The 19,713-nt window shown below is 40.8% G+C and overlaps 1 protein-coding gene across 10 annotated transcripts in view; it reads right to left on the bottom strand.

Moving 5' to 3' along the window:
• Mrtfb (myocardin related transcription factor B) overlaps window positions 1-19,713 on the bottom strand; it is a 191,086-nt gene that overhangs the window by 16,167 nt on the left and 155,206 nt on the right. For 9 of the 10 annotated variants that reach the window (XM_087209142.1, XM_087209145.1, XM_004855843.4 and 6 more), the window contains 5 exons: window positions 15,140-15,277; window positions 8,665-8,912; window positions 3,832-3,958; window positions 2,310-3,347; window positions 156-311 (listed from right to left, as the gene is read on the bottom strand). In XM_087209142.1, the coding sequence (XP_087065268.1) occupies window positions 156-311; window positions 2,310-3,347; window positions 3,832-3,958; window positions 8,665-8,912; window positions 15,140-15,277 (1,707 nt within the window). The remainder of the gene's footprint in view (window positions 1-155; window positions 312-2,309; window positions 3,348-3,831; window positions 3,959-8,664; window positions 8,913-15,139; window positions 15,278-19,713) is intronic. The other variant, XM_013076393.3, reaches the window with a different exon arrangement.

Here is a 19,713-nt window from a genome sequence, read left to right as displayed (position 1 = left end):
CCAAATAAATGGCATCTGAACTTGGCTCTTTCTATGGCAGGTAGATCTTGGAAAAGAGACAACAGGGGCTTCCCAAGAAACAGGCTCTTGGGAAAATGCCTGGGGACTGGGTGAGCAGGTGACAGCTCTAATCTGTCTTTAGGAGCATTACCAACCTTCCTGACTTGCTGAGGCTGGCTGACCACATGCTGTGGGAAAGCATCCTGTTTCTGAGGTGCAGTGGGGGCCAGGCCTGAGGGCAAGGCTGCAGCTGGGACTGGCGTAGCAGTTGCAATCTGAGGCTGAGTCTGGATTCCTGCTTGTGGTGGAGTCTAGAAGGTAAACAGAAATCAATGTAATTGTCAGAAGCAGAGCTGGAATCAAGAGGTTAGGTGTAGAAGAGCTGGTCATGTGGGAATAATATCTAAAATGAATTAAGACAGGGCAGGGGATTTAGCTAAGTGGCACTGTGCCTGGCTCACAAGCACAAGGTCCTGAGTTTGATCCCCAGTACCAAAAAAAACAACAAAAAAGACAGTGTTTACAGATACATACTTCAGTATAAGTCTGAACCTTAGCAATTCTTTTTTAAAAAATTTAAAATTTTACCTGATATATAGAATGTAAGACTAAAAATATTAATGGGTTCCATGTGCTGTTTTGACACATGCATACAATCTAAAATATTTAAGTCATGTTAAATATATCTATAGCCTCAAACTTTTTTGGGGCGAGGGAGATGGGCTGCTGGGAATGGAACCCAGGGCCTCACACATGCTAGGCAAGCACTCTACCCTTGAACTATACTCCCAGCCCCCCTATTACTACTTTAAGTGAAAACATTACAAATTCTTTCTTCTATTTTTTGAAATATACAGTACATAACTGTTACTATAGTCACCCTACTGCAAAAGAACACCAGAACTTGTGCTCCTATTAAAAGAACAGTACCTAATACTTACTGATCAACCTCATCAATTCCTTACATGGCTAAAATTTTCATCTGAAAAGTTTAGGGAAAGAGAAAACTGAAATAAGAATGTATAGTGACTATATGTAATAGGTATTATAATACATTTAATAGCAACCAGGAATCACGTACTGTATATTCTCTGGGGACAGCCAGTAACATGCGAGATACACACAAGCCCAGGACACAATATATTTATAATACTACATCATCAACTCTAATATGAAACTTGGACCAAAGATATTTTTTAAAAGATAAGAGAGCAGACTTCCAACTTCACAGATACTTTACAAAAAAAGGGAGTTAGGCTTTTTGTACTTGCCAAGGGGCTTTAGGCCATGGCCTCCTAATCCCAGGACTGAGACTATTGCTCTTAGCTGTTAGAGGTATTTGGAAAATCAGGTTCAAAAACACTGGTCCAAATGGATTCTTGTTTAGTGGTCCACATTTGGTTAAAACTTACCGTAACTGCACTACACAAGAACAAGTTAAGGTGAATAACCAGGTTATGTGGACAAGTGGGAATTTCATCTCTTGCGTTTTATCTTTCAATAATACTTTCACTTTTAAAACTGTGGTCACGTTTTCCTTAGTTGAGGTAGTCTCATAATAATGAAAACTAAAACTACATAAAACTAAATTTAGGAGGCACAATATAAGAATGGGCTTAAAAGAAAACTCTGGAGTAAGAAGACCTGAGTTTAAATGCCACCTCTGTCCTTGGGGAACTTACTAAACCTTTCTAGTTTAGGTCTCAGTTTCCTTGTCCAGAAATGGGCTATATTAACTTAGATTTTCTGGGGAAGGCAGGTTGATGTGAAGCAAGCCACAAGTTCTTGATGCTATGCCTTCCACATAAAAAATGCTCAATAGCAGCAGCTATTATCATTATGATAATGGCACTGGTCTCAAGTGTCTACACATCTGAAACTGCAATGAAGGGAAAGAATGACAGAAATACAAAAGCACCTGTGCTTTTTTTTTTTTTTTAAAATATAAATACAGTGCTAGCTGTTTATTTTGGTCAGGGGAACTGGGCCTTGAACTCAGGGCCTAGCACATGCTGGGCAACTGCTCTACCACTGAGCTACGTTTCCAGCCCTTTTTAAAATTTTTGAGACAGGATCTCACCAAACTCCCCATTCTGGCCTCTAAGTTGTGATTATCTTGCCTTAGCTTCTTCTTAAGTAGCTGGGATTACAAGTATGTACCACCACACCTAGCTCATTTTTTGGACATCCATTCCATATGAACACACGTTTCCTACAACTTTGAAGCCCATAGTGGATGCAATTATGGAAAAGTTCAGGGATGATTCTATCACTGGCTATAAGGCAAAGTTATGAGACACACTTCCCACCTGGAGCTTGAGGCTGCCTACTGGGAGTTGCACTGATGTGACACTGGAGCCTTGGATAGACACTGGGAGCAGCAGCTGAGCAGTCTGTGTGGTCAGCAAAGCCTGGGGTGGAGCAACAACAGTGGGTGGTTGTCCTTGGGAGCTCACATAAAACTGTGAGACTACACTCTGCTGTTCTGCCTGGGCCACAGGGAGCTCTTGTTTGATTACTATGGCCTTTTTGGCAACAAGGGTCTGGGCACTGGTAGAGATGGGCTGGCCTACACAGTGGCCCGGTGCCTGGATAGGCTGCCGGGGGCTGGAGCATTCAGGCAGTGAGGCCTCGTCCTTGACGGAGGAACCAATGCTACCATGTTTCTGGTTTGATGTGCTGGCAGAATGAACAGGGGTGCTGGGCTGGGGTTCTGGTGGCCGCTGCTGCTGCTGCCCTCGTTTTTCAACTTCAAGTTGCATCTTCAGAACCTCCACGAGCTTCTGCTCTTGTTCCAGTTTTCGCTTTAGCTCTTTGATCTGCTTCTCCTTCTCCTGAAGCTTGCGATCTTTCTCAGCAGCATCTAGTTCCAGGTTTGACAGAGTGCTACTAGTGGGGCTCAGGCTGTCTTCGTGATTTGCCACTCTCAGGGGAGATGAACACAAGAACCGTGAGGGGGACATCATGGTCATAATCTCGGTGAAGGTGTCTGCCATGGTCGTATCATCAGTACTGAGACTAGACTGTTCAGAAGGTGACGGTGAGACTGGCAGAGGGGAATGAAGATTTTCGGCATGGGCTACGTTGCCAGGCACAGCAGATGGCATTTCTGCCTTGAAAGTGGGGACTGAGCTAGTCACAACATTGTGAAGTGTTGTGACTGGCAATGCCATGGTGACTTCCGGGTTACTGGTGACAATTGCTGATGATGACACTGTGACAATATTGCCAGCAGCAAGGCCACTGCTGTTCACCTCCTGGTAGGGTTTCAAGCGTTCAATGAGGTCCGGTTTGGTGCCTGACACTGGCAGACCCCTCAACTTCAGTTCTGTCTTCAGTTCTGATACCTGGAAGTGCAGACAGATCAGATCTCTTGGTTTTATAACTTTCTGGCAAATTGACAGTATACAATGGTGCCCCCAACCACAGGGGATATGTACCAAGACCTCCGGTGGATACATGAAACTGCTGAGAGTAGTGAGCCCTGTGCATAGCATGTTTTTTCCTTATATGTACATAGCTACCCTAAGTAAGACACAGTAAGAGACTGACAATCACTAACTACTGTACACTGTAATAAAAACTAGTGAATGTGGTCTTTCCTTTACTCTGGTGCCTGCATAAAAGTAGATGAGAGTAACTGAGAGCCATTACTGGTCATTTTGAAATAAAGAATGGACATAAAAAGAAAGTACCTCTATAAAGGCTGTATCACACTGCTGCTAAACTTGAATGTCTACTGAAAACCATGTACATCTAATAGACAAACCTGGCTATTTGCTTACATTTTTATGGTACTTATAGACGAATATCTCTACTTGGAATTATCACCTTTAAGTCATCCAAGCTAGAAGGCAGAGGTCCCGGCTTTCTCACAGGAGCAGACGTATTCTGTCGTGGTGTGTTGGGCATGGTATTGTTCAAAGATGAATTTCCACTGTTGTTATTTTTGTCATTTCTTCAAAAGAAAAAGAAAATTAGTTTATAATAACATTATTTCTAGGTTTGATATTGCTTCTCAACAGTTTAGCTTATGAAGGAAGGACCATGATTATACACTGGAAGACTCAATATTGTAAAGATGTGAGATAAGCTAGATTCTAATAAAATTCCTGAAGGTTTTGTTTGGTGGGAAGTTAAGAGGTGATTCTAAGCTTTATGTGAAAATGCAAAGGACTAAAAATGGCCATGACATCCTTGAAGAAGGAAAGCAGCCTGGAAGAGCCACACCCTAGTATTAATGTGTGTTACAAATGCAGTTATTACAGCGGTGCAGGGCTAATGCAAGGACAGAATAATAGGGAAATGAAAACCGTGAGCCCTGAAGCGCAGACCTCTGTATGCATAGCTGTTGAATTATCAGAAGGTAATGTTGCCAGTGAAAAGAAGATGCTCCTTCCAATGAATGGCGCTGGATATTCATACAGGGAAAAAATGGTCCTATCTTACATCATTCCCAAAAATGTGAATTATGAAAATCTTTTATAGAAAACTTAGGATAAAAAAAACACTTAGGATAAAACCTTCATGGCCTTTGGATGGGCAAAAATTTCTTAACCAGGACCCAAATAACACTAAATAAAAAAGACATCTTAAAGACAGTGAGAAGTCAAGCCACAAAAAGAGGATAAGGTATTGGTGATACATATTCTGAAAAAGGTCTCATACCTAGAAGATATAAAACTCTTACCAATCACTAAGAGAAAGAAAAAAATAATGGAAAAATGGGGTGGGGATAACAAAAAGTATATCCAAATGGTCAATAAATATGCAAACTAGTGCTTAACCTCATTAGGTAGGAGGAAAATGAAAAGGCATGTCACAAAATAACCTTGCTATCTAGCAGAACTGCTATAATATACTTTATTTTTTTCATTAAATTTATTGGTACATTTTATTTTGTTTTTTGTGTTTTTTTGGTACCGGGGATCGAACTTGGGTCCTTGTGCTTATATTGGTACATTTTAGGTGTACAATATGATGACATTCATCATTAGGAATTTGTACCTTTACATGATACATCTTTTTTTTTTTTTTTTTTTTTTTTTTGATACAGGGAATCGAACTCTGGTCCTTGCGCTTGAGAGGCAGGCGGCAGAACCACTGATCTAAATCCCTGGCTACATGATATATCTTGGTTCTTATTTTTTTGCTATAATATACTTAGGGCAATCAGAACTCTTGTCACTGCTGGCAGAGATGTGATTTGGTATAGTCGCATGAGATGAATAATAGTACTGAAGAAAAAATGTGCCCATCCTATGACCCAGCAATTCCATTCCTAGGTAGACATGACAGGAAAACATACCTACATGTATCAAAGAGACAGATTAGAATACTTATGGCAATACTGATAATATCCCTAACTGAAAACTCAGCTGTCCATCAAGAGCATGATGGATATAGTTAGACATGGAATACTGACTAGAAATGAAAATTAACCATTGCTATTTGCATCAGTGAGGATGGATCTTACAATGTTCATCATAAGAAGCCAGAATTGTAAGGCTGCACATATCTGAAGTTAAAAACCAAATTGCACTGATGTATGCGGACAAATCAGGACAGACACTGAGAGGGGACTTGGCGGGGGGATGATATTCCATTTTTTTGTTGGCTGGTAAATATAGGATCAGTTTTCACTTATGATTTAAAGACTTTGGTGTAAGTTACATCTCAAATTGAAAAGTACATTTGGTGCATTAGCTGTCACGCTCTAAAGTGAGGTACTGTGTACTCATTTTATTAAGCTCTTTTCTATGTCAAAGCCAGATCTCTCCCTCAACTTCTTCCGTCTGGGATGCTCCTGGTGCCAACGGCATTTCCTGATGGCTGATACCTATGTGAGAATCACAGCTGGGTGAGCTTTCTCCCAGGCTCTAGAAGGCTTGCAGTTGAAGCTAATACTGGCTTTATTGGAAGTGATAGATATTTTTTGTTTGTTCGTTTGTTTTTGGTACCGGGGATTGAACTCAGGACCTTGCACTTGCGAGGCAGGCGGCAGAACCACTGAGCTAAATCCCCGTGCCTTGACAGTTAACTTTTCATGTTCATTTTTTTGGGTCTTTAAGTATTTAATGTAAGTAAAATTTAGGCAAGTTTTTAGCATCTTGGAGATGAAGTGTTCCAAAGTTTGGATGCAAGGATGTATCATTATTCTCCTTTCAAAAATACAACCTTTAAATCTCACATTAGTTACGAAAACATTTTCTTTAAATCAGTTTCTCAGCCTATTTTTCATTCATTATTGAACCCCTCCCCAACCAAGGAGACTCCTAGACAAATTTTTTCTGAATTGCCCTTCCCACACAGTTTAATGTCACAGATATATTGCATATGTTCATGTTCTCATGCACTGTATGTTTGCCTGTGTTTTATGTGAGTAATAGGCCCTGTGCTGAATCACCTTCTGCTCCCTTGTGAGTGACTGTCCCCTGGAGAACACGTGATTTAATTCTCCTATTCATGCTTTTAGTTGAGATTCTACAATATTTGTGACTATGATTTAGTGTTTATAATTAAACTTTCACAATACCAGAAATAATTCATTTTCACCCAAATTGAGAAGGAAAAAGGAGAAGGGAGCCTGTGGGTGGGATCACTGTGCAGATGAGAGACTGGATTTCTGAGATTTCCATGTGTGTCAAGGAGGGTTTAACCAGAGCTCAGTCGCTTACTCCTTTCACGGTACCACAGGGCCACATAATAGAGCTTTTTACCACTGCTATGGGTACTACAGCAGTCAGTTTTTTGTAATGGAATTTCAATAAAGATAAACAGTGTTAGAAAGCCGAAGTCTAGATTTTTATGATTTGGAAACTAGAGAGGCTTATGTTCAGTCTTTAGGTGGTAAAGCAATACACACTCACACACAAAGTAAGTGTTCTTTCCTCCCTGTTTCTGAATTTTCCCCCCTGGACGGGTGGAGTGGGCAGTTCCTGTAGTGGGGAGGTGAGTGAGGAGGAGAGGGTCCTAGAGCCTCCAGGAGACAAGGCTGGTGGAATTCAGCTTACGTACCCTTCCTGTCTAAAAAGCTGGCTCCACACAGCCTAATTCCTTCTGTGGGATTTTCAGTTATACTCAGTTTTCCTAGACTCAGACGGAGGCTGATGGTGATCTTAAGTGTCAAGCATGTGTTGGTGCATCCTAAGTCATAAATAATTGTGAGACTCAGTTCCTGCTGTGGCTCCTTCATTATTGATGTCCAGCACCCAGGGAGGGTAGCAGTGTGGGGTGTAGCCTAGGCCCTGGATGAAGCTATAAAGTAGTGGCAGTTGTCTTGGACACTGTTCCAACTCTCTGTGGCCTTCCCTGGTTTCCTTCCAATGTTTAAAGCACACTCAGGCTTGCCTGCCCTTAAAACAATAACATGCTACAAAATTATTTCTCTTCATCTCCATACCCTGATATTTTAGATAAGCAGATCACAATAAGGTCTGAATTGCTTATAGGTTTAATCTTCCTCAAGATATTTGTATCTTAAGACAACAAAATGGATAATCGCTGACATATGAGGAGATATTTCTTCACAGAGAAGCTTTTTAGTGCATTTATATCCTTTGCTTCATCTAGAAAACATGGCATACCAATGGAGGAGGGCTTTAAGTACCAGTAGGAAACAGAAGTAGTGTCTATGTATCATGTGGCCATAAATTGAACAGTTTAATCAGAAAATAACTTTTCCTTATAATGACATCTGGCATCTTTTTCTAAGATTTCTTCTCTAGCGTCAGATGCAGATCTTACTTTCTCCTGGATAGTGAAGAAAGGGAAGGACAGGATCATTGTGAATCTGAGTTCCCAAAAGAGCATGTTGGGGACGTGTTTCCAGAAATTTCTTTACATAACTAAAATTAGCTATGGACGTCTTGCTATGAATTCAGTGACAGAACTCCGTCTGATCACTCATGTTTGAGCTCAAACTCTGGAAACCTCTTTTCCACAGTTATTGGGTACCAGACCTTCTGTCCCCTAATCAATGTCCTTTTGTCCTCATATATTTCCAAACTGTCCTTCACTGTTAGCATCCTGCTGTTCTTTCTAGCAGTTCAGTCTTGCCATATCACCACCATCCTCTGAGACACGCCACCGACTACTACATTTAGTAAAGTCTTTTGCCCAACTTCAAGTCCCTGCAGACACTGGCTCTAATCAGTTTTGTCTTCTCCTTTCCAAAAAAAATCAATGGGATTTTCTAGTCAGGCAGTTTTTCTCACCATCTAGTGCACAGGTACTGCTTACCTTTCCTCCCCACTAGGGCTCCTATCAATCTCTGGGCTTCCCAAGCCTTCTACTGGAAATGTCCTGCCATTTGCACACAGTTCTCCTTGACTACTCCTGCTTATATGCTCATCTCTCTTCTTTGTACATATTCATGCGTCTCTCAAAGAGTCGATTATTATTTTGAGTATACAATAAGCAAATGTTTCCTGAATGAGTAATTGTGAGAAGGCATTTCTAACTTATAAAAGCTCAAAACCTATTTTGGAGGACAAAAGCCGGATAGTAATGCAGGCCATCCTCACTACATGACCTCAAACACTGTGGGGGGAGCTTTGTTAACAACAGAATGAAAGTAACCACTGAGTACAGACAGATCACATCCGAGTAAGTCATAAAAACCACAGAACAAGGCACTTGAGACACGCATTGACCCGCCCGTACTTGGTCGGTGCTGGCAGGATGGCCTGGTAGTTGTAGTGTTGCTGCTGCTGGCTCAGGATCTGCAGCTGCAGGAAGAGCTGCTGCTGCTGGAGCAGGCGGGCGTAGTTGGAGTCCATCTGTGGCTCGTTCTTCTCACCTTTCTGATCCGGTGGAATGTACTGGTGGTACTTTAACTTCTTTACCCGGGGTTTGGGATCTTTGCACTTTTTGCTGCGGTGTTTGTCATTCGGATTCTTAGGATGGCTTTGCTATGTTTGAGAGGGAAAAAAGTATTTTAAGAGATGTTGTTCTGTGAAACTGATTCTGTGTGCCTCTCATTTGAAAATAAAAAGCAGTCTACCCTAGAAACTAATGTAGCTACTTTGGGAACCAATATATTAAATACATTTCAAAAAGCCATAAACACATTTGCGTACTTATTTTGACCAAGAAATCTCCTGCTACATTGTTCCCTTGGGGTACAGCAAGATGCTCAGCCTAGATTATCTATTCAAATTCAACAAACATTTACTTTTGGTTTCCTATATGGACACACTAATTGCTTACATGTATATCTCCTACTGAAAAAGAGTTTGCACACTATACAATAGGGAAAAGATTAAGTATATTTCACTAACTATGTAGTATTTAAAAAAATCTATTGAGAACATGGAAAAAACAGAAAAAAATGCTTCCAATGAGAATGAAGCAGACTATAAAACTGTCTCCAAGGAAATAACACTTGATCAGGTTGAGTTTCAACATTTTAAAAAAATACATTTTTACTTTTAAAACTGGACACCATGCATCCCTTGTCTTATGACTGTGAATCACATAACTTATCAGATAATTTTCTACATTTCTACTTTTCAGTATTCATATTATAAGACGGGCTGGGGATTTAGCTCAGTTGTTCCAACGCCTGCCTCTCAAGCACAAGGTCCTGAGTTCAATCCCCGATACCAAAAGAAAACCTGATGCCTGCCTCTCATATTATAAGATAACTTCATCTGAAAAAAAAGCCATCCAGAAAATACAGCACAAAACATAGGAAATTATTCTTAAGCTGCTTTGGGTAACATACAAATTAATGAAAAAGACGAGAAGTATTAAATAAAATGTAGTTACTGACATTCAATCATGCTACTAATTATGTTATAGATGCTTATATCCAAGGAATTAGACAACTGCAAAAAAAACCCCTAAAACCCAAATCACCACAGCATGTAGAACAGAAATAAGCTATTGTACATTCTTTGTATGCACACGTTTAACATAATTGGGATGATGTCATATATGCTTATTAGAGATGTGTCTTTCTCCCTCTTCATGTGGTATGCTGTGAATTCTTCCCTTATCATACAAGAATGATGTGCAACACGATTTTCTATGGCTGCATTGTGCAACAATTTCTGGGCCAGTAAGTTGAGTCACGAGAACTGATTATGTGTATCTTTTCCCAGCTCTGCATTCAGTGATGTCACATGGGTAGCTGGAAATTGGTCACGGTGGGAATATTTACACCATGGGAACTGGCAAAGGCAGTAACTTGCCCTTTGACCCCAACCAAGTTGTTAAATGTTTACCAGCACACCACTGGAATAACAATTCACTTAACTAGTATCTTATTTTCTGAACATCTGTAAATAAGGATTTGTAAAGAGTAAATGTGTACTGGGGAGGATTTCTCCTCTCAACTTGACCACAGGACCTGATCTTCCTTCAGTTCTAAATTTACTGAGTATTGCAACTGTCCGCCCACTCCTTCCTTTCACTAACAATTGTCACTGTTCATGGTGACTAAATCTACATCCACAATCCTTCCAACATTTTGGTCTCTCAGTTCCTGGACTCCATTTCCTTAAGTTTCTCATCATCTCTCTTAGCCACTCATTGCCATGCTTACAACCTAGATCTTATAATTTCCTGAACTGTATTTTCTCAATTCCTAGCATCCTAATCTGACAACCACCAAATCACCCCACCTAGGATGCCACTTTCGGCACTTACTTGATGCCACTGAGACGCACAGCCCATTTCTCTTACCACCTTTACACTGACCCTCACTTCACTTCTACCTGATTATATTCCATGGTCCACTCACATGCACTGCCCACCCTTTGTCAAACTGACCTGGCAAGACCATATGCTGGTTCTGTTTACTTCAGGGTTCCACTACAGGGGCTCTCAGTGACATTTTGAAGTGGGAAACATTTGCAGGAGCTGTGCTGTGCCCTGTGGGACATTCAGCAGTATCCTGGCCTTCTGCCACTAGGTGCCAGTGGCCACACCCTTCCCCCACATTGTAACAACCAGGAATGTCTCCAGACATTGCTAAATGTCCCTGGGGTGGGAGTAGATTGCTCCTGTTGGTCTACTCCATGCCTGTTTTCACATAACTAAAGGTGCTGCAGGAAAACAAAACCATGCAGACAAGTTTGTCTTTAAATTCATGATCACCACCTTTAAGAGCTTATCAGTCCCACCTGGCCATCCTATTACATTTTTTTTTTTTTTTTTTGTACTGGGAATTGAACTCAGGACCTTGTGCTTCCCAGGCAGGTACAGCACCATTGAGCTAAATCACAGGCCCCTATTACATTTTTTAATTTGTTATTTTCCTACCACCTCCTATCTTTCCTTCTCTCCTCAAGCCCTTAGTACCTCACCCTATGCTCACAGCAACTGATGACCTTGTCTCCTAAACACTGGACAAATAAATGAGTGCAGAGCTGAGCTTCTGGCCGCCCCCCTCCCCAAATGTTTGTGGGTGGCTTTCCTTCCTGTGGCTGCAGATGAACTACGGTCCAGCTGCCCTCCTGAGGCCATGCTCTCTCGCCCACACATGGTGACTGTTCTGGGAACCTTTGCCCCTCTCCTGGGTCCTCCCTATCAATTCACCAACATCCTTTCTTGACCTCCACATTTTAGTTGAGCTACAGACTCTTTTCTCGTGATCCTTTCCAATAGAGGTCATCAAAACAAGCTTTCTATGACGCCACCTCCAATTCTAGCTCTCTCTCTTTCCCCACTCCAACTAAGTTTTTGCCTCTACCATTCAAGAGCAATTGCTTTGGCAAGAAGTTCCTGCACTCCTCCTAAGAGATCCACAGCAGCAATGACACACATGACCTCTCCCTCCTGGAAAGGCCTCCCCTTGGCTCCCAGGTCCCATACTTCTACCAGATTAGCTGCTTTTCCCCAGGCTTCTTTGCTGGTCCTTCTTATCTTCCCAAAATGCTGATGTGCCTAAGGACTCGATTCTTGTACAGTGGACCCTTGAGTTACAACTGGCCTGACATGCAAACAACTTGGGTTACAAACCGAATTTTAGTTTTAACTTACAAAGTCTTAAGTTATGACCTGAACACCAGCCCCTTGTGCTTCCAGATGTCTCAGATACAGATTTAACCCTTAAAAAGTTCTGGAAGGAACATTACAGCATCTTTTCCTGTGTGGAGTTAATTGAGAAACCCTGTGCCAATGTCTGAGGACACTGAGATCTGCCTGTATACAGGAGAGAGACTTTGAGGGCTGTGTAGAGGAGCCTGAGCTTTCATTGACCAACTTGAGTTACAACCACCCCTCGAGAATGAATTGAGTTTGTAAGTCAAGGGTCCACTGTACTGCTTTTTTGCTACACTGAGACTGTAGGTAATTTTACTGGATTTTGTGGCATTCAAGCCTGTGAATATGTGATGACTACCGCATTTCTATCCAATTCTGGAGCCCTCTCCTGAGCCTGGCTCTTTCACCCAGCTGCCTTTAGAGCATCCTCAGTGGGTGTCTCTTGGGCATCTCACATTGCAGGTATGCTTCTTTCTGTCACAGAAGTTCGCAACTCCAACTTTTTAACTGCTTAGAAACAAAACAGTAACTGGTTCAGGATGACTCCTCCATGTAGTGCATCTAACCGGTCAGCAATCTTCTCCTTCAGAATGCACCCAGCCACTCTGGCTACTGTTCACTTCTGAACACCATCCCCTACACCACGGCTGCCACTGTCCCTTGCAGTGAGTGGCACCTTTATCTGGTCTGTGCTTCTCCCTTTGCTCTGCTACTGTCTCTAACACCAGCCCAAACCCTTCTAGCAGTTTCTCTTCTCAGTAGCAGTAACACGCCTAACTTCTCACAGGCTTGACAGTCTCTGGTCCTGGCTTGTCCTGGCTGTATGGCTTACTTTTGATCACTGGCCGTCTCTGGTCAGGTCATATTGTCTTCCATATTCAGAGACTCCACATTTCTGTCCAAATCTGGAGCTCCCTGCTGAGCCTGGCTTATGTGTTTTCTTCCCATAGATACCCTTATAGCTTGCACCGTCACCTGCTGGATCTCCACCCAAAAAGTGGTCAGGTGACACATGCAGATCTATTTAAAACAGAAAGCACCTCCTCTTGACTCCCCAGCAACTCCATTATCACATGACTCTTCACTCTATCATGCTTTTTACCCCAAGTGTGGGAATTTATGGTATTTTGTTTGTTGCTTCATCTACTCCTACTACCCAGAACAGTGCCTGGTACTGTGGAGGTGCTCAAAATATCTGTTATTTTGAATAAAAGAATGGTAAATGTATGTGTTGGTTAGAAATCACTGTAATGATGAGGCACTTTAAGTACATCTCACTAATGGGAAACATTCTTTTTTTTTGGGGGGGGGACCGGGGATTGAACTCGGGTCCTTGTGCTTGTGCAGCAGGCGGTGAAACCACTGAGCTAAATCCCCGGCCCCTCAAGGGGAAACATTCTTGCTTAAGCATACCTGCAAAATCCCATGATATTTCTGGCCATTGGCATTTGCTTATTTTATTATCAATAATAAATTTTACTTTAGTCTTTTTAAAACAGGGGTTGTGATAACTTATATTCAAAATGAGGTTTGAGAATAACTGTTACACACTGATGAAACAACAGTCCCAGCCACAATCAGGCAGGCATGTATTGTGGGAGGGTACACACACTCAAAAGTCAGCACTCCTTAGGCTAAATCTTGCTGTGACCTAGTGGCCTGCACATGTCTGTTCTGGTAAGTGAGCATGGGAAATAGCTTTCCTTATGGAAAAGCTGAAAGAATTATCTGCTCCATGATGTGCATCTCTTCTTTTTTATCTTGGCATAGTCCTAGGATTCCCTACTCTATCCCTGAATTTCACATTGTTAAACAATATTCCTTTCTCTAGAACCAAAGACTTTCTCGATGAAAGATGCTAGGAAACAGCAGAAATTTAGAAAACGGGAGAGGCAGGGAGCGAGTTTTCAGTATCAGCGGAGAACAGAAGGTTGGCATTTGCAAGTTCTTTTTGCCATTACTGGTGCATGCCTGGAGATGCTAGAAGAGGAGGGAAAAGCTGATTTTACTGGCATAGTTGCCGCCTGCCACTCCCACTCTCTGGAATTTCTGGCTCCAATGCTAAGCAATGGAAGATGGTGAAATTGGCTGATATGTGTCCTGAAGCCATGCAAACTCTGTTACATTGACAGCCTTCTTTCTAGGAAGGTCAAGGACAAGGACAGCTCTAGTGGGCAGACACAGGAGAGGAATATGCACCACACTAATCTGGAGGAATCACCTTTGCTTTAGAAGAGTGCTGCAAGAAGGTTAGACTAGAACTCAGGACACGGTGCCAGGGGGTTGGGGGGTGCTTCCTGGCCTTGTCACTTCTTAACTTTTCTGGGCCTCAGTCTCTATCTCTGAACAGTGGTGAGAGGATATCTAACTCTCTACGTCCTTTTTTAGTTCTAAAGCTATGTACTCTGCTAGTTTTAGTAAAAGTCACCTCTGAAATGACTATAAAGTGTAATCATTAGACTGTTCTTCAGTTTACTCTCCATCCATTTCATTTATGTTTTAGATACAGTTTCAAGAACTTCAAAATACCATCTTTTAGAACTTTTCTTCTTCCTTGGGATTTATTCTGAATTATTTTTACCAAGTAAAATATAGGGAACAGTGCCACAAACTGAAGCTTATCTGAGAACAATCCAAGCCTCATCTGGCCAAACCTACTAAATCGAAAAACATACTTGTTTCTCTAAACCCTTTAAACTGTCATGTATTTTGTCCTGGAATATGAGTGAGTTTGATCCTGTGCACAAAGTCTGGGACGGTGCTGTCAACACAGATGGCTGTTTGTGAGGTTTTCGGGCCTCAAGTGCAGTGCTGAAGCAACACCTTACTGTTCCCCCATTTCATCCAGTGCCCAATGGCAGTAAACTGTGCGCTGGTGACAGGAAGGTTCCTGAAAGCCTTGCTACACAGCCCAGCAGTTTTATATACAGGCCAAACTTTGTACACTCTTTTGGGGACTACAGGATGACAAGTCACGTGCTGAAGGAGGCAATTTCAAACAAAAGCTCCAGGCCAGCAAGTTTTCCACAGTTTAATTGTCAAGGGTTCTGGCTAAGAGCCAGGTTGGGCAACTTAAATCCCTGTCTTTGTCCACAGGCTTAGACAGTCACAAGTCATGTCACACAATGCTGTACCCCCAGGTACCCACCTTTACCAGCGTAGGGCTAGGCTTTGCTGAAGATACAGTGTTCGTGGGGAGGACAGGAGCTGTGGACCTTGTAGGAAGCTGATCCACATTTGGAGGAGTTTTCAAGAATTCAGGAACTGCTGGGGACACTGAAGTAAACTGGTAGAAGAGGCAGAAAAGGAAAATGTCTGTGAAATCAATGATAGTAAAAATAGAAAAACCAGAATTATAAGGGAATGACCTCATTTTTTAAAAGTTCACTAGAAAGGAAACAAATGAAAAATACGTTATTGTGTCCAAGACTCAGATGGTGGGAATAACATGCTTTACCTCCGTGGAGCCAATAATTTAAGTCTTTACCCCTGTAATGAAATGATGAGTAGCTGAAGCTAAATAAGGTTAGAGCCGCTCAACTGTAGTGTTTTCTCAGAAATATGGTCAGAACCACTCTTTTGGCAGAAAAAAGTCTAAGACTCATAAAAGCGATCAAAAGAATACAGGGTATTTATAGTTTCCTTGCTAAATAGGTCACACTAACCCTGGCTAATTCAAGCACGGTATTTAGTATTTGCTACAGAGCTGGATGAATCTTCTATTCGTATCCCACTCCCATGGCCGGGCAGCATATCTTGGTGAAGGATCCCTCTGCCCACAAATCCTGCATGTGCTGACAACTTATGCTCCTGTCTCCGAACTTGACTAGCACTCTCATTAACCACATCCCCCCATTTTGTGCAACAGGAGAAGTCGAAGAATACATTTTGGTGAGATTGACTTGTTTCACTGACAGTGCCACCTCCCTTAAAATGAGAGGCTATTTTCTTCCCAAGGTCAAATCAACAATGACCAAAGCTCAATTTGGAGTCATAGATTAACAAAGGAAGGCACAGGAAGCTTTACAAGGTTTTAACAATTCCTACTAGCGACCTATGTTAAAGCATCCAATTATTGGAAATAGGTATCTATTATAATAATTGAATGTTGTATTTTTATTATTTGTAATTAATCATTATCAGCTTTATCTTAAGGAAAAATGTCATTTTTTCACTTTCACTTCCCCAAACAACTTCTAAAGTATACCAACAATCAAAATCAGTTCTCTTGAAGTATTTGGGTTTTAAAATAGCAAACTGTATTTTTTCCTCCTTAAAATAAATGACCTGAAAACTCAGAGGACTATTAGCAGCAAGAAGTATGAAGATTGGCGCATACAGTTACTCAATAAATATTTGCTTAATCGATGAATGGACATTCCTGCAGCTTTACGCAGCCAGGTCACGGTTTCAAGCCCAGCCAAGACTGTAAGTGCCTGAGCCTGCACCTCATTGTGCTTACCCGCTCAGCTTTCTCCTTGTAGTTTCTGCCACTGATTTCAGCTTTTAAGTAGTTTTTTGTAAGTACTAAGGTGGCTGTATTCAATTTCATTTCGAACAGAGGTGACGAGAAAGGATTCATCTGAGAGACTCAGCTCCCATGTTCCAGGCAGATTTCTGTTCTCCAAGAGCCCTGCGATACCTAGTTCCTTGACAAACCTCTGACTAACCAAACTTCACAAACCAAGTGACAGATGGTCACTTGTTCATGGGATATGACTGATGTTGTTTTTGTCGTCTTTTACCTTGCATATTTTTTGGATATGAGGATATTTACCTCTGGGTCAGTTTTCACAGAGGGAAAAAACATTCCTTGGTTATTATATAACTGATACCTAAAGAAGAAACAAACATATGCATTTTGAACTCTAACTGGGCAAGTTATCTTTACCAGCACAGGCCTCACTGACAGCAATGATGAATCTGACAGACAGCAGTAAGTGTTAATAGTAAGTATGGATGTGGTATCAACTGTAAAGCCTGGAGTCTTGCCTTGATTCCTGACGCTCTCATCTTATTAGCTCTTTTTCGGTGTCACTCTGCTACTCAGAAAACCACAGACTCCAGGATAACACAAGAGTAACTCAAGTGAAATACAGGGATTATTAACCTTATCTAATCTGAGGATAAGTTCTAATTACAAATAAATATCTAAATTTTTGTTTACATTTTGTTAGCCTTTTTAGTGTGCCTTAGGGAGGATGAAAAAACAAAAAACATCCCCTTTGGGAGTTAAGCTACTACTGGCTGAAGTTACAAAAGTAATCTAAATACTAGTAATTCTGAAATGACAGTATTTTTCCAAAAAGGATTAAGAGCATCCAGGCCATAAAGTGTACAGTAGTACTTGGTTCACGAACTTCATGGCTGCAAACTGAACTGGATGAGAACTGAATCAAACTCAATGGTTCGATTCAGTATTAACCTTATAGGAAACTGATTTAGTTCTCATCCAATTTGGTTTGCACCCAGAAACATGGAAAGAATTAAGTTTGTGAACTGAGGTACCACTGTACTTACTTTATTCCACAGTAAACTGAGAAATATGTTAAAATTTTAAAAAGAATATTAGGTAAATATGTTTAAATTATTATGAGTTCACCTTATATACTATGAAAATTTAATTTCAAAATGATTGAGAACTATTTCTCAAGAGAAACAGGTGCAGACTTGACTGTCTTACTGGAATTAAGCACGGTTTCTACCACAAGTTTAGGCCTTTATTTCTTTTATAGTACTGGGGGCTGAACCAAGGACCTTTGCACTGATGTATATCCTTAAGGCTCTTAATTTTTTTTTCCTTTTTTTTTTTTGGTAGCAGGGATCAAACTCGGGACCTTGCGCTTGCGAGGCAGGCGCAGGAACCACTGAGCTAAATCCCTGGCCCTAATACTTTTTTTTTTTTTTTTTTTTTTTGGTACCGGGGATCAAACTCCGGATCTTGCGCTTGTGCAGAAGGCGGCAAAACCACCGAGCTAAATCCCTGGCCCCCTTTTTCCTCTATTCTTGCCAAGTTGCCCAGGCTGGTTCCAACTTGCAGTCGGTCTGCCTCAGCCTTCCAGAGGGCCAGGATTATAGGTATCCACTATCACTCCTGCTGGAATTGTTTAATTTTCATTAAAACACCATAAGCCAGAAAAGTGTTATTTAAAGCATAAATACCCATCACTAAACAAGACTTAAAAGAAGGGAACTTCAATCTTGAAGACTGACTCTTCTCTTATTAGAAACTGCTATAAGAAAGTTGTGCTACAAGCTGGGTGTGGTAGCAGATCCCTATAAACCCAGAACTTCAGGAGGCTGAGATAGAAGGGTTGCAAATTTGAGCCTGGCCTGGGAAACTTAGTGAGAACCTGTCTCAAAACAAAACAACAACAACAACAACAAAGGGCTGGGGATTACAGCTCAGTGCAAAGGTCCTGGGTTCAATCCCCAGTACCACAAAAGTTCTGCTACAATAGGAAAAGTAAAAGAGCAAATGTCTAAGCTGATTAAAGTTGGTAATGTTGCATGGGTCTGCATGGGTTCCTTTCTTCTGCAGCCCATGGTCCACTTGACAAGGACTAGTTATTGTTCCCGGGTAAGCTCTTTATTTTAATTAGTTCTTTGTGCAATTTTAAAAACAAGGATTTGTACGTTGTAGCTTTTAAAACTACAGTAGTGGATGTGTTTTAAATTTAGAATGCAGCAGAGTTCTTGATTAAGAAAACCACATGCAAATAAAAGTTCAAAATGTAATTATTCTTTAAATATAGTTTCCATATTTAAATCTCCAGATAAAACAATGAATGAGCTAAATACAAACCATGCTTTATGTTTAATAGGTGGATGTTTTACGTAAAATTCCATCTTTGTTAAAATGTGTCACCTAGCATGGATCACTTATTTCTACATAAATATCTCATTTTTTAGGATAACTAGTTGGACATTAAAATCTATAGGACATTCAGTCAGTCATTGATTACCTGATTAACAGAATTTGCATTTACTATTTTGACCTTAAGTGTACACTAGTGTGTGTGTGTATATATATACGTATATATACACATACATACGGACATTTTTCTGCAAACATCATCACTATCTCCAGATGTTTTCATGTTCCCAAATGAAACTCTGTATCCATGAAACAACAGCTTCCCTTCTCAGCCCCTAGCAACTATAATTCTATTATTTTCACTACTGTATCACATATGTGGAATCATACAGTTTTGTCCTTTACTGATGGCTTATTTCACTTAATATAATGTTCAAGATTCATTCATACTGTAGTATACTGCAGAACTTCCTTTTTAAAAACTGAATTCTATTGTGGATATAAAGAGCATTTTGTTTATCCATTTGTTTGTCAATGGATTCTTGAGTTGCTTTTTCCTTTTGGCTATTGTGAATGCTGCTGCTATGAACCTAAGGTTTCTATATTATTTGGCAAGAGGTCATACGCCTGAAAGTTACTTGACATAACATGAAAAAATTAGGTTACCAGTCTCCCAAATTTGTCTTCCTGAAAATATGGAGTAATCAACAAAGTTCCTTTTAGTTCTGCTGGGCTTTGAAAATGCACATAAATCCCACTGAATCATGCTTCCAGTTAAGCATCATGGTGTTTATAATAAGTGATTAATTGAAAGGCTTAAGAAATTGCTGAGAGAAGAGTCCAGATTGAAGAGATCTGGTATCATATATGGCTGGCTATTCTTGATTTTCTACTTACTATTGTTC

The sequence above is a fragment of the Heterocephalus glaber genome, unplaced genomic scaffold (genome assembly GCF_053883595.1).
Source record: "Heterocephalus glaber isolate CG9 unplaced genomic scaffold, H.glaber_assembly_v1.0 deba00000943, whole genome shotgun sequence".
NCBI lineage: Eukaryota > Metazoa > Chordata > Mammalia > Rodentia > Bathyergidae > Heterocephalus > Heterocephalus glaber.
The sequence above is the reverse complement of the archived record's forward strand: the minus strand, read 5'-3'. Positions and strand labels throughout refer to the sequence as shown.